The sequence below is a fragment of the Periplaneta americana genome, chromosome 16, assembly GCF_040183065.1.
Source record: "Periplaneta americana isolate PAMFEO1 chromosome 16, P.americana_PAMFEO1_priV1, whole genome shotgun sequence".
NCBI lineage: Eukaryota > Metazoa > Arthropoda > Insecta > Blattodea > Blattidae > Periplaneta > Periplaneta americana.
Window position 1 is genome coordinate 7,833,806 of NC_091132.1, and position 16,128 is coordinate 7,849,933.

General features: G+C 34.1%; 1 protein-coding gene across 2 annotated transcripts; it reads right to left on the reverse strand.

Annotated features, from left to right (window-relative positions):
- Positions 1-1,200: 1,200 nt before the first annotated feature.
- Positions 1,201-14,729, reverse strand: Aldh7A1 (aldehyde dehydrogenase 7 family member A1). 2 transcript variants are annotated; one of them, XM_069814496.1, is made up of 9 exons: positions 14,121-14,729; positions 12,886-13,073; positions 9,799-10,015; positions 8,557-8,774; positions 6,910-7,125; positions 6,458-6,637; positions 5,085-5,267; positions 3,294-3,500; positions 1,201-1,667 (listed from the first exon to the last, which is right to left on the reverse strand). In XM_069814496.1, the coding sequence occupies exons 2-9, from the start codon at positions 12,997-12,999 to the stop codon at positions 1,455-1,457; spliced, it is 1,548 nt and encodes a 515-aa protein (XP_069670597.1). In that variant the 5' UTR covers positions 13,000-13,073; positions 14,121-14,729; the 3' UTR covers positions 1,201-1,454. The 2 variants fall into 2 exon arrangements, with proteins under 2 accessions (XP_069670597.1, XP_069670596.1); XM_069814495.1 differs by lacking the exon at positions 14,121-14,729 and adding an exon at positions 13,380-13,960.
- Between the last annotated feature and the right edge of the window lie 1,399 nt (positions 14,730-16,128).

Below are 16,128 nucleotides of genomic sequence, written 5' to 3' on the forward strand. Positions count from 1 at the left end.
ACTCAGAATTTTTTGTTACTGTGAGTTAAATTTCATTCAGTCAGAATTATTATTAATTCAGTTTTCATTCTTGTGCTAACATTGAGCCACAAATGCGGGGGGGGGGGGGGGGGAGGTAACTATACGCAGCGCTATATCAGTACTCACTACATTAGTCATCATGAGCTTGGACAGAAGAGCAAGGCTTTATTGGTGAAGTCGCATTATTAACATAATAGCAATGCGCTGGCTGTTCTTCATGAATATCACCCAGAAAAGAAATGGAGAGAGGTCCATTTTCTACAACACGGAGCTCTATCTCTATGTCTTCCATGCAGGGGCGAATGCTAGTCACGAAAGTTAGGCTTGCTCTTTTATTCATAGGGGAAGATGGGAGGATATAATAATTCATAATTAATAAAAATAATCAGACCCACATAAATAATTTATTTTATAATTATGAAATCATTATGAGTCACGGATCATATTCGCTTATCAAATGTAGAAGTTCGATATAATATAACAAACATGGCCAACAAAACAGTTTATTTAGTTTTTTCGACCCTGCCAACAAATGCACATTGTTGTATTGAGCTGCACTGAACGAGCACACATATTCTCTATAATGTCTGTCTTCTCTTGAATAGTCCTTCGGGAAAATGGATTTAATAATAAGGTTTCAATAAATACAATTCCGAACTCATTGCAATACTTCAAATTAATGTTTAAGAATTAATAATGCATTCAGCAGCTAACACATGCACTCCACTCATACAATTACATTGCACTTGCAAATCACAGCACATTCCTACTGCCTGTGTAACGTTAAATAGTCGTTGGTGTAGCTCTCGGACCAGAGCTTCAAACAACACATAACAGAAGCATGTGCGCCTAGGACGGACTACGGAGGAAGGCACTTGCGCGCGCATCATATTCTCGCTATTTCTACGTCTTTCCTGTAGCTACAAAAAACGAGCAAGCGTTGCGATACTTGCGGTGTGCAACCTGCGAATGGTAGTACGCCTATACAATATTCCAAAAATCAAAGTAAATTTTAATGTACGTAATCCCATTTTGAGAAATACACATTCTACGAAAATATTGGGCTTGCAAAGCAAGCATAGCATGCCCTGAGAAATCGCCCCTGCTTCCATGCACCTTCGTACCTATTTACATCATAATTACTTTAGGTGGAAGTGTAGTTAAATAAAACAACAATAATGGAATTATTCAATACTGTAAAACAGAATAGCATTACAGGAAATTCATTTTTATGTGAGTACAGAATATTTTCACGAGATATATATTTCATCATAAAAGTATCAAAAACTTTCTTCCAGAAATAAACATAGTAACAATAATGTAAATCGTATTTTAAAAAATCTTAAACAATTCTAAATTGCAATACATTCAGTAACATGCACAATGTCAATTTGTAAAAGTTACGAATTGTTTGGAAGAATAAACAATTCCAATTATTCAAATCGAATTCCCTGTGCCAGGGGCAACTCTCTGCTGTAGTTTATAGTGACAGTGGATCGCCGCATGTACTGCTTCCACGAGTCGCTGCCAGATTCACGACCCCCTCCAGTATGCTTCTCGCCACCAAATGCCCCGCCAATTTCAGCTCCGCTGGTAGGTATGTTCACATTAACAATTCCACAGTCAGAACCTTTAGGTCCAATCCACTGAAATAAAAAAAAACCACGTTTTAGTCACCAATGCTATAAAAGATGAGACAATACCAAGTTGAAACCTTTCAATTTTCAAATTATCATAATTCACTGGTGCCATTCAGTATCAGTATCAATTTATTGTCATCAAAATGTGAGGGTGTGTTCAATGCCTAGAAATCTGTCAACAAAGCCATTAGTCTACTTCTGCACCAAGGTATCTTCTTTGTCTATAGCTGCACACATTTTAAGATGTTCTCTAACGAAAATATATACACTTAACATAACATTGGTTAATGATGGTCCTGTCTCATCTCTATTTTCCAAATACTCACCTTAACTAAATGTTTATATATATTATTTATCTTGACTAATCATTATGTTTTAAGTACAGTATAAAAATTACACCTTTACTTTACATAACTAGTCATTATTATCATGAACAGGACCAGAATTTATATGTATAAAGTTTCAAATATGCATAATAAAACAAGAAATGTGCAAAAAAAAATGCAAAATCCAAATTTTATAGGGTTTACTATCTTTCTAAAAGTCAAAATGTCAATCATATGTCAGGTACGTACATATGTTATTTTCTGGTACTCAGTCCATAAAGTGGTTGTTTTAGAGACAGATAACAGTCCATAAAATGAACTATTATAGGAATCAATCCTATAAAGTCCTCATAACAATACTTTACGGACTGAATTTGTCTTAACCACAACAACACATTATTCAAGTGGCCGCCTGTGCAAATTTGATATCGGAAATACATTCTAATAAACAGAAGACCATGGCATGCAATATGAACAAATATTTAAAATAAGATTAAATTTTAGTTTAATATTAGTTTAGAAACCACTTTACGGACTGAGTACCAAAAAATATTGTATGTAAAAAAAAAAAAACGCACGCAAGCACATACACACACACACACACAGATATATTTTAATTTCTTCAAGTTTCTTTCTTTTTTGCGACCTACACAATTTCTTATGTTACTCTTAAATTTAGTTTTAGAAATGATTCTTCAATAAATATTTTCCTTATCCTGTCATTTTCAGGTCAAGATAATAGTATATGAATGGTGTCCTCTTTCTGTCTACAGAATTAACATATATTCTTTTCGATGTATTCCTTTTTCTTCCTTAATTTCCAAATTCCTACTCTCCATAATGCTAAACCCATCTGTTCCTCCCTGGGGTTAACTCTTATTATACTTCTTGTCTCCATAAGATTTTCATTTCTCTATAATGTTTTTACTCTAGTTTATAAATAATTTTTCATCATTATATTGACATTTGGCACTATATTAACTGCAATATTATATTCTAGCATCTATTAACGTTATGTATTTTCTTTCTTTCGTTTGTGTTGTTTGTTTTCTTGTTCTTATTATGTATTTTGTGTATGTATCTATGTAAGCCACCTGTAATTGGAAGCCTGCTTCTGTTGGTGGTGGATTTAAATAAATGAATAAATCTTCTGCAGACCTACAATAGTAAATGATTTGATATCGTGAAAAGTAATCCTGGAATCGACACATTTAAAATAAACATTAGTAACATTCAGTTACCAAGTGGTGAACTTCTGTTGGTTTAATATCTATCATACATAATTTCTTCAAAGTAATAGGATTACCTTAAAAATGGAGTCCAGACTGGTGGAGAATAAGCTAGACGACAATCCCTGGTTAACTTCGTTGTTCCATGCAATGGCCTCCTCTAAAGATTCTGCCCTCAATACATAGACAATTGGTGCAAATGTTTCGTGGTGCACAATACTGGCATTGTGAGGAAGACCAGACACGATGGTTGGTTCCACAAAGAAGCCAGGTCCCTTGATTACCTGAAGCAAAAGTCAACACAGTAGACGTTCAAATCTCCAGCTTCCCAGCCACTGATCTGATAATTTTAGCCGAAAATAACCTCAAGGATTATTCGCACATCCTGTTTATTGCATACACTTGATCATGTCTCGTGTTTTATATGGACTTTTTTATTTCACTCCAAGTAAATGTTGATATAGTGACTGTAAATATGTCATGATCTCTTCCTTTACAAATCTCTACTTATTTGACAAACAAGCAGTAGTAGTATGTACAGTAGAATCCCTCTTAACCAGCACCAAAAGACCAGGTTAGTACTAGATATGAAATTTTTCCGGATAATTGAATAAACATAAAAAATAAATACCTGTTTGTATTTTATGATGCCAACTGTTGAAACTCCAGTCATGTGAAACTTATTTCTAAATCACTTGATTGTGACTAAATAACATAAAAACTGTGTGGATTTTCTTTATTACAACACAAATAATATACGGTAGTACTAATTTTAGATTCGAATATTCACTGAACACGAGAGTTAGAGTGAACTTCCTAATGTGGCAGGCTATGGCAACACGGAAGTTTTAAACATATTTTATATTTGACTCAAAGTGCCATTGTTTTGGTGCTGCCAGTTAATTGTGTGCTGGTCCCGAGGGATTTTACTGTAATACATAAACTGACTGATTGAATGCATGAATGAATCAATCAATGAAGTGAATAAAGAATGTGTTGGGGCACTAGATAAATGAACAAGTGTTGATGGTGATAATAGTAGTAGATAGTAATAGTTGGTTGAGGAAAAGGTTCCTGAAGAACTTAATTCAGCCTTAATAAAACACACTTTGTTTGGAGTAACATTCATGCAACTTTAAATGCTGATATTCATAAATAATATTTGAAATAATATTAGGCCTACAATATACATATAGCTCAGTTGGTAAAGAGCGCTCAGCGCGCAGAGCTGAGAGGTCCTGGGTTCGATTCCCAATGCCGGTACGAATTTTTCTCGTATTTTATCAGTAACATATAGCTATTTTATGTAAATCTGCGAAAAAAATAATTGATTATACGTACTTAAAATGTATAATTAATAAATTATGCCAAATGTCAGAATTTTGGGATTATATTCACTTTTGTGTAAAATCAAGAAAACAAAAGTTCACCTTCTTACGAGAGTGCAGGTTTAATGATTTCATTTGAATAACAGTTCAAGAAAACGAACTATGAACAGTACTGTCATTCACAACATGATAAAGTAAATGAATTTCTAGGCAACATGAAAGATGTATGAGAAAGTATGTCACCTTTGATCACAATTATGTTTTTATTAATAACGGAATTGGTATATATTTTTCTGATATGCCAAGCACATAACTCATTACGGAGATTATCACAGACATAAAAATTTCAAAATAAATACGTATATTTTAATTTGAAAAAAGAGATCTGAGAAAAACAATATTCTTAACAATAGGATATTCGTGAAAGTTCTTGACACAGAAGACTGTCAGCTAACTGGTTTAAAGTTAAGAAGTGAGTACAGCTCCAATCTCCCCACTTACTTGTACAGTCACAAAGATTCGTTATATTCTTATACCTACCTTTCCTCCAAATTCGATGGTCCCTCCTGCCTTCGTTACTTGCGACAATGTGTTCTGGTAGTCTGCAACAGCTGCAGCATTGTGGAGAGGACCAATCAGAGTCTTTTCATCCAAAGGGTCTCCAATACGTGGCAACACTTGTTCGAAAGCAGCTTTCAGACGTGCCAATACTTGATCATAAATCTGTAAGGTAATGAAATACTCGTAGCAAGTATCATTTTCAAGCCATTGCCTTTATTTGTTTATTAATTCATACTGAATTCACAATAAAAATCTTATTTAACGAAACACTGCAATTATACAAGCTATCATATAAATAAATATGAATCATCATTTGTATACATCTGAAGTCTGATTAGTGTAATATGCTACTATCAGCAATGTATGCAATGGAGAAAGAAAGGAACTGGCTACCCTACACCATTATCTCCTGGCTGAAGCATTTTCTGCGGACCTTTAGAAAAAGAGCCAAGTAAGAGACTAGTGAAATGCTTTGTGTGGAATGTGGCATTGTAAGGGACAGAAACATGGACATTACGACGAAGTGAAGAGGAACGACTGGAAGCATTTGAGATAAGAATGTAGGATATGAAAGGCCAGACCACAGACCTCTTCCCTTCCCCCACTCTTTCTCTTCTACTATCACAAAGAACTTGCTAATTTCTTAGATAACAACCCTGTATTATGATAATAGGGGAAAATAAATATATTGTAAGTTCACAGGGCTAACGGCTTCGAAGCTGGGTACCTGGTTCTAATGAAGTGCACTGGTAGCAATATAAAACATGGGGGCATGAGATAGTTACTCTGCCTGCCATTAAAATTCACTTCAACTAAATCCCCAAGGTTAAAAAAAAAAAAAAAAAAAAAAAGCCAGACAAAATAGGAACTGAAGCTGTGCTAGAAAGAGTGGATGAAGAAAGAATAATGCTGAATCTGAACAGAAAGAGAAAAAGAAATTGGTTGGGTCAATGGCTAAGACGAAACTGAAGAAAGGAAGGAAGGTATGGTGAACAGGAGAAAAGATAGGGGCAGAAAATATCAGATTATACACAACATTAAGATATATGGACTGTAAGCAGAAACGAAGAGGAAGATGGAAAAGAGAGACAATTGGAGAATGCAGGGTTTGCAGAATGAATGAATGAATGAATGAATGGCGTGAAGAATAAAATTTAAAATTTAAAATTTAGATGTTATGAAACTAAATTATTTAGCAATATCATAATACAAAAGTGCATGGATAAAACAACTGAAATTTTAGATTAAATGTTAAAAATCCAAGACCTGAATTATTTAGTGATAAATGAATTCGAAAGAAAATAGGAAAAGAGAGCTGAGTTTCAAATTGAATACTGCCAGTGCAGTGTTACCTTAGTGTGCAGGATGAGCCGCCTGGTGGTCGTGCAGCGCTGCCCTGCTGTTCCCACGCATGCAAACACGGCCGCTCTAGCTACCAGATCTAAATCAGCATCACTGTTCACAATCAGTGCATTGTTTCCTCCAAGTTCCAGAAGATGGCGTCCAAACCTCTCTTGAACTAGCATGCCAACCTGCAGAGATCAATGTAACCGCATACTTACAAGACACTCAGTACATACAATTAGCTCAAAATATATTTAACATATTATAGAAAGCAGATACTGACGTTCTACAAAACAATGGTTATCTCAGTTTTACTCTTTGGGGCTGAAAGCTGGGTACTAACTAGACTTAGTAGGTGGGACTGTCCCATTCAAAACAGGACACCTGGTCTCATTATCCTACCTGCTACAAGTCACATTGCTAAACGAAAATTGTGAACTGCTACAATGCCTGTGTGTACCTTATGTCCTGTGTTGGTGCTTCCAGTGAAGGACAGCAGTGGAAGTCTGACGTCACGAGCCATGGCCTCCCCTATGTCACCTCCACCACAGCAGAGACTACACACAGCACCTGGGATGCCATTTGCTTCGAGAACTTTTCCTAATATTTTTGTGGTGGCTACTGACACTAATGGAGTTGAGGATGCACATTTCCACAGTACGCTGTTGCCACATACCTGTAAATGAACACACAAGTATTGAACAACTCATAAGAATGCGATCCAACCGACTACTGCTTTCTAGCAAATGAGACACAACTTTTCTCAATACAGATAACCATCTATAGTTGGGAGAGTCCTGTGACAGGGCTGCCATTTTAAATTCACTTAACACGACCTCCATTTGTATCAACACTGGGAATAACTAGAAGATAGAGAGAGGGAAAAAGAGAGTAAGAAATGGAGGTACTACGAAAGAACTTCATGTAGACAATATAAGAATAAACTATACAAACGAAAGAAAGTGTTGTCGAAATTATAAACTGTTAAATGTTGTTAGTTTGTCAGAGCCCGAATTTTCTAGAAAATGTTAAGAGGCAATTTGGATGGTATATAGTAACGTAGATTCGGAAAGATTTCTCTCAACTTAACAACAGTGTTTTAAGAGAAAAAAGAACCAATTTGAAAGAGCAAAATGTGGCTACAATGGCAATGTTTTCATTTGAGGGATTTTTGTATGCACTATAGTATAAGTATGGGCTGTATTCTTTGTTTTATAAAGAACATTCAAAATAACCTTGCTTTTGCATTAAAATAACATCCCTAAAAAAACTCCCCTTTTCAGAAAAAATAACATCACCTTTCGCAGGCCCCTAGCCGTAGATTACCTGACATTTGCCTTATGATTGAAGAGAAATATAACGTTAATATTATTATTTACAATGAAACTGAGTATAAAATACCTGTATGGGACAGCAGCAAAAAACAAATTAAAATTAAGCTTAAATTCATTGCATTTACACTTTTTAAACATTAAAAGTGCGTTACAACAAAAGTGTCACTGCTGTGGAGTAATAGTTAGCATGTCTGACCGTGAAACTAGTGGGCCTGGGTTCAGATTCTGGTTAGAACAAGTTAGCTGGTTGGGATTTTTTCGATGTATTCCCTCAACCAACTGAAATAGAAATGCTGGGTAACTTTCGGTGTTGGACCTTGGACTCATTTCGTCATCATTTATTCAAATATCATTGTCATCATTGCCATGGCTCAGGTTAAGTTCATGGTGCAGTGTGCTGTATACGTAAAGAGTGTGGCTGTTCAGCAACAAAATCATTCAGAAAACAAGAGTAGTAAGCATAATAAGTCTAAGCCTTGGTCCCTACCCCATAAAAAACTACGTAACTCTACCTAGGTACAATAAGCAGCCAAGAACTTTTATCTGATAAAAAACTAAGAATAAGGAGGTGTGAAGAGGAAGAGTGAATCATCCCTGCCTTGAAATATGAGAATGCTTGTGTTACACACAATATTGTATGTAATATTGCAATTACAATTAAAGAAAGAGAGACAGATATTTACGGAAAACATAAGGCAGCTAAACATCAGCTTTAGTTCTAACTTTAAGCTAATTCAATGCCAGTTACATAGAAGACCACCATTCATACCTACCATGGCAATGGCACTGTTCCAGCCATAAACAGCAATAGGAAAATTGAATGCAGAAATGACTCCCACGACACCAAGTGGATTCCAGGTCTCCAAAAGAACATGTCCTGGTCTTTCCGAAGGCAAAACTAGACCTTGCAGAGTACGAGACAGTCCACAGGCGAAGTCACACACATCCACGTATTCCTGAACTTCCCCCACACCTTCTGCGTATATTTTACCTGCATTACACACAAAATGAACTTTAATACAAAGCATATAAACACATCCATATTATTAGACCATCAGAAAACAACAATAATTGAGGGATTAAGACACCAATGTGTACTGACTGAAGAGGTTATTGCCATAAGCGATTCTGAAAGCGGTATCTCAAGGACTTAAAACTTGCACTTCAGTCACTGTGTAAGGTCTGTATTTTAATTTTCTTGTTGCTTTCTGAGCAGAAAAATAAGAAATGTCGGCTTGCTGTGGAAGTAGGAGACTTCTCGAAATATTCACGAAAGACCTGAAGCTTTTCACAAGTTAAAAACTGTAGAATTTATTTGACCTTTTTATTCGGTATTGAATCTATTATTTTTAATTCATTCATTGGTTTATAAATAACGGAAAGCATTGGCGCTCACAGTCCAGGAAACTGTTCACGAAACTAATTCTACCTGCATATTCGTACTTAATGAACTTGCAACACACGAAAATATGCTGTTCAATAGTTAAACAAATAGCCACTAAAGACACACCGAGGTGAAATTTGAATTTTCATTTATTTATTTTTTGGAAATCCTGCATATAAATAGTCTCTGTACAAAGTTTCATCGCATTTGGTCCAAAATTATATTAATTATTATTAACATTTTTATTTTTTAAAAATTTGAAAAGACCATGAAAATGCTGGCATGAGACCATAACAGATCCACTAGGGTCTAACATGTGAAGGACATGATGATGATGATGATGATGATGATGATGATGATGACGACGATGATGATGATGATTATTATTATTATTATTATTAACATTTTTCTAAATGTAAATTGTACTTTGAAAAATCACTACTCCAATGGAGTATTTTGTATTTTGAGTCTTGTTTATAAAGAACAAGAATAAAAAATGGACTATAAACATCAACAAGTGTCCCAAAATAAACAATGTGTTTCAAAAATCAAAGAATCTAAGTGGTCACTATAGGGAGGCAAGAAGAATAATGGGTTAAATGATTCCAAATTCAGCTATTGGAGAACTTACCCATTTCAAGTGCCACCAGTTTCCCAAGAGGCTCTAATTTGGAACGCAAGGCATCACCAATCTGCCTCACAATTTCTCCTCTCTTGGGTGCAGGGAGATCAGCCCAGACTTTCCATGCCTCTTGTGCAGCTTGCACACAACGACTGTAATCAGAGGCATTTCCAGAACGCACTTTGGCAATAGCTTTGCCATTTGCTGGGCACACGGATGTTAGCACCTGTAGTATAAAACAATGTTTCTTGTTGAAGTCAACTGACATAGTACTACAACATTAAAAATCAAGGACATTTTATGTATCAGATGGATGGCCTACAATATATCATCTTCCATCATCTTCCTTGGAGTAAATTGTTTTTTCTCCACCTGCAAAAAAAAAAAAAAAAAAAAAAAAAAAAAAAACACCGCAGATACAAACAGACGGAGAAAGAATATAACTGAAATAAGTGCAAATATTATGACAGGCTGTAGATAAAATCAAGATGGATTGAAAATTCTCTGCAACTTTATTTTTACACTCACAGTTTGCCCCGTTTCAGCAATATAATGAGCAAGCATCTTTTTTGAACATATATGACAGTGACTATAGTCTTCTTAAATTTTAATTGAGCTATTTCATTAAATTGCAAGTAAGAAGTGTTAATATATATATATTTTGAATGTATTATTTCCACTGCCAAACATTGTGGCTGCTGCTTGATCAAACCTTTCTTGTTATCTTTGAATGTTTCATTCATTTATGTTTCTGTATTATAAAAGACGATTTTTAAGAAAGTATCTGGAAGATACTGGTGATCAGGTGGTAATTGCCCAAGATCCCGAGGATATGGAATATATGATTAAAAAATGACATAAAGAATACATAAAATGGGGCCTAACTACAAACTGGGCCAAAATAAAATATATGTGCTTAGGTGGTAATAATCAAGACCTAAATTTGGTTGAGAAAATTAAAATAGGCTTAACAGCTTGTAGAGATTTCACATACTTTGGAGTTACATTCAAAACACAAATGAACATTTGAAGGAATGATAGATTCCACGATAAATAGTGCCATAAAGATTATAGCCGCATTAAATAATTTAATATTCTATCCTATGGCAAAAAACCATCAGGATAAAAAACGAAATTTCATTGTGCAAAGCACTATGACATATGGAAACATGGTAAATTAACAAAGAGATGGCAAATAAGTTACTGTCAATTGGGATGGGTTATCTAAGACGATGCAATTAAATCAAGATTATAAAAGATTAGAAACGAAGACATCAGCTAATCAGTGCATAAGGAATTTAGTACAAGAGAAGATACTGTTTCCTGTTCTTTATGAAAAACACTTACAATCCTAATACATATGTACATGACAACAAGTCACAACTTGTGGTAAGTTAGTGGCACTTTCTTTAAGCTTCATATCAAACTTAACGTTCACTCTTTGCTCTTCATTAGAAAGGCACATCTCACATAACATGTTGCAGAAAACTGATGGATGTCAGAATCAATGTTCAGTTCTGAACTTTTCCTTTAGGGGGGATTCATATTATATCGAGGGTGGAAGGTGGAACTGACAGTAAAAGAAACAATATTTCAGAGCTTACATAAAAACAACAGAGGAAAAAATGGGGTTGATTAAAGAAGTAGAGTTTTCATTCGTGTATATTTGTTTTAAATACTATTAAATGTATATAGGCATAAACTTGAAAATATTGCTATGTAAAATATGGCGAATATAAACTATCCTTCTGTGTAAAATTGTCCCATAAAGCATGTGTTAAGTATCCATTTACATAAACTGCCTAAATTTAGTACAAGTAATAATTACTCACAGATTAAATTACACGAAGGTGTCTTCCAGAAGCTTTTCTAAAGTTTTGAAAGGGCACTGATATGAATACCCAACCTGTTTTTTGAAGAGGTCAAGGTCATTTTTAAATGCATTTCACACAGTTTACAAAATGCGCCACCCTGAGTACAATCAATATACAACCAATCATATTTGGTTTCCTATTATTTGTTATATTTGATTTCGCGTCCAACCGTTTATTCACACTGATACTTAATTGAAGGTAACACAGATGGAATAACCGGTTCACAAATTTCACTTTCACTTCAAGTCAATTGAGAATTTTCTCCATTAAATGCAATGGATCCACTTTCATTGCCTCCTCAATACGTATTTTTTTTTTTAAGAAAAGTAAAGAATGTCTCTTGCTTTGCCATCATACACTGAAAGATTTATATTTACTGTATATGTTATAACTATTTAGTAAACAAAATTATTATATTTGCTAAACAAAGCAACAATGAAAAATAAGCCAATAAAAACACAGCACACCTGACTTCTTAACTGTAACAATTTATTAAGACTGAAAGTTCAGACGCATTAAATTTCAGCCAATGGAGATTGGCTGGCAGACAACCAACCTTCAAGGAAACTAATACCTGAACATTTACATTCATTCATAGTTTTCTATACTGTCCATCCATAAACCACAAAAGAAGTAAATTAAAATCATCAGTACCAGATGCAGAAGACACAGCCCTGCAGTATATATTGACTACACCCCAACTCTGGCTACTAGCAACAGGCATCTATAATGAACACCGATCAAAGTACCCCTCATTTCTCGTGAAAAACAACTGAATAGACTACAGTGGACTTTATGTTGTCAGCAAACAGCTGGATACATTAAGAAGATTGACAGTTTTCTATCCATAAGCAGGTCTTACACTGCAAACCCAGCATTCTCTAATAAAATTCTATGTAACGTAATTAATTTTAGTTACTGAAAAATCATATCAATTTAAAATATAAACTTGTCTAAGTTATATTTATTTTTTTAGTTTTAAAAAGTGTGAAATCTCTGGGCGGGGGAGGAGATATCCTGGAATCTAGGTAGGGAGGAAATTTCTCACCCGGATCACCCTCTGAATTCATCACTGGTCAGAAATATGTAAAAATTGCCCAACGAAAAGGAAAATAATATTATTTTACTTTGGATGGTTATTTCTAGTTTGTCTGCAATAAATTCAGTCTTGGAATCTATTTAACATGCATTGTATTTGTCTTTATTCTTCTGTAAGACTTACATTTCCATTACTGGACCAGCTTCCATCAAAAACACCGCAGTTCTCTTCCTGCAATCCCAGTTCATCCCTCAGGAAGGAATATTTTGCATTGCTTATTAGCAAAGAAGCAGACATGCCCCTCCTCTGTTGAAACTGGGCCTTGTTGAAGCAGGCAGCTGCTGGTCGCTGCAGTGCTTGAGTGTAGGAACCTGAACATGCAACAAATGAGCGTTATTAGAGTGGTTCACTAAGTTATATGGGCACTCAAGCAGCTTATTCTTGTTATCAACTTCAGTAAACAAGTTCATCAGAATTTGGGCGCTCACTTCGAAGTGTTGTAACTAGAGTTTGGATTGATATGCCCTAAAAATTATAAACAGGCACTAAAAATGTAAGAAATAGCCGTTTAAATGGGCACTATGTACGCATTCCTTTCAGTTTTCCATCACATTCAAAATTCAACATGTATTTAATTGATGTTTTTTACACAGTTTTAACCATTAAAAGATAATTACCGGTATATGTGGAACAGTTAACTAATAACCTAATCATTCTTAATTTAGACTACTATAATAAAGTAAACTGTCTACTAATATATTATTTTATCGTGGTCTTATTTCCCTTTGTCATTTATCTGTGCCAAGCTGCTCTTGCGCAACTTCGTAAACAACTGTGACTTGATTCTTCTATAATTTCGTAAACAGAAAGCAGATTTAATGATGTAGTTGTAGATAAAGCTATATACTTAAGCGTCAAGTCACACTGGCTTCTACAAAAGGTGTCTTTCTTTATTTCAATGCTCGGTGACTTATTCAAATATAAATACGAGAAATAAAAATAATACAAGTTTTACTGTTATTGTACTCTGCTCAGATCCTTATAGGTTCATATTCCGAAAACTGGCATTGACAGTTAAAATAAGCATTTATAGGTATCCTACAGTATATGTAGGTGTATCTCCAGGGTTTTAAATTTACGTGCAAAAAAATATATTAATCCACATATGGGAAAATCCGAACTGTAGTTACTACACACTCATGCACAGAAAAAAGAGTTTGTAAAAGTAATGTGACATTAAAACTAAAATACAGAAAGTTAAAAGATTTTTTTTTACTTGGAAATATTTTCATGCATTTAATTTTGACAATTTTTGTCGTTACATTATTTCATAGGACATACAAGAACAGTCTGTTTGTATAAGAAAATTTGTTCTCCTTGTGCAAAATATTTACAGAATTAAAAAAAGTCTTACTTACTGCTTCAATGCATCCAACCACACATACGTGAATTGTATCTTGAGCATCCAAGAAATGCAGTTTAATCAGCTAATCATAAAATACGCTGCATTTTATAAGGTTGCATTTAGAATCAAACTCATGTCTCACAGATCATCTTCTGAACTTCAGAAGGGTAGGTATTCTCGACTATTTGGTCATTCCTCTGAAAATTTTGTTGGTCACAAACTGTGACTTAAATCTCCCTAATCAGGAGGAATCTGTTTTCATTTCTAGTTCCTTCTCATAGATAGATTGCTGACCAAGGCCATAGAATTCCGTGAAATTTCAGCTTCTGGTCTTATGATGTCATAGATCCTTCATATTTCCCCTTTTTATTATGGAACAAACAACTCCAATATGAGTGGTAGGTGGTGGAATTTAGTACAAGAAGATTTTTCATTTGGCATATGTGATCGAATTTTAGAGCTTATGCTTAAAATCATTACTGGTGTTCTTTATCTCTTGATTATTGTTAGAACAGTTTAATTTAGCAATGTTAGTTACGCGTGTCATACATTTTTTTCCTTATTTTTATATATATGAGTGCAATACATTACTTGAATGTTTTAAATAAAGAACGAAAATAAATAATATCTTTCATTAATAACATTTATGCATTATAACAACAATGATAAATATTAGTCTTATAATACCCCTAAAAAATTTAATTTTCAAGAACAATGTCGCATTCAGAGATAAATTTTGAAGACAATGCACGTATTTAATCTTTTTTTAAAATCTGAAATGGAATCATATCAATTAAGGCTGGAACAAAGTAATACTATTATTATTATTATGCAAGAATAATTTTGTTAACTTGTAACATATTTAATAACTATGTTTTAGTGCTCATTTACATATGTACAATCAGTGTCAATATTTCATTATGTACTACATAAAACAGCACCCAATATACATAATATGAGATGGAGATATTTGTAACAGGAAATTATAGTAACACTTCTAGAATAAGCAAAGCTGTAATAATGTACATACCCACTATGCAGTAATATCACACAGTGTAAAAATCTAAGAAACTGAACCTTGAACCATATTTGTAGATAACCTCCTGAACTTCTTACGTTATCTTTCCATGATACAAAAATACCAAGTGCATGGCAACGACTTGTGTGACATTACACATAGCCTGTACGAATAAAAACATATAATAAAACCATATATGTTACTTAATCTTATAATGATCACATTACTTTTAAATAACACATTTGCTGCATACACTACGACTAACAAGACGTAACATTTTACTATCTACATTTATAATTAAATAGACCCTGCATTATACAGGGTGTTAAAAAAATACACGTCAAAATTGCAGGGTTGGATTTCTCATATGTAAAACAGAAGAAAAGGTTATATAAACATGTATCCATAAATTCGTTATTTCTGTGGCATTTTAAACCTACTCACTACTCTATAAATTCAACAACCAGTTAAAAACAAAACTCTGAATATGTATCTGGCAAAATTCTCTTTCGTCAATGGCAGCTTTCAAAAGAAACAACAGGTGATTCAAGAAGACTTTTAATAATATGAAAGTAGGCTTAGAGGGAAAGGATTATTTTATGATGAGGGTAATTGATATAAGAACAAAAAAGTAACCCGACATTTACTCTTAAAAAGAAAAAGATCGAATTTAAAAACATGAACACAGTAGAGTGGGAATGTGTATTCAACGAGGATTTACAGAGAACAGAACTTGATCAGAGATCCAGAAGGATGTCTCATATGCATCCAAGATGCCATTTCTTTATACGTTAAAAACTTCATTGGAAGGGGGTAGAAATATGGAAGTAATTCCTGAGAGCTTTGAATTTAATTTATCTTTCCATGAAATGCTAAATGCTTACTGAACATCTAATTGTACATCGGTAGAAACAGCAAGATTAATTTTATTATATTGATAATTATCATTGTTGTCAGTGACTAACAGCACGAATACCAACACGTCGTTAATTCTCTTGATTCC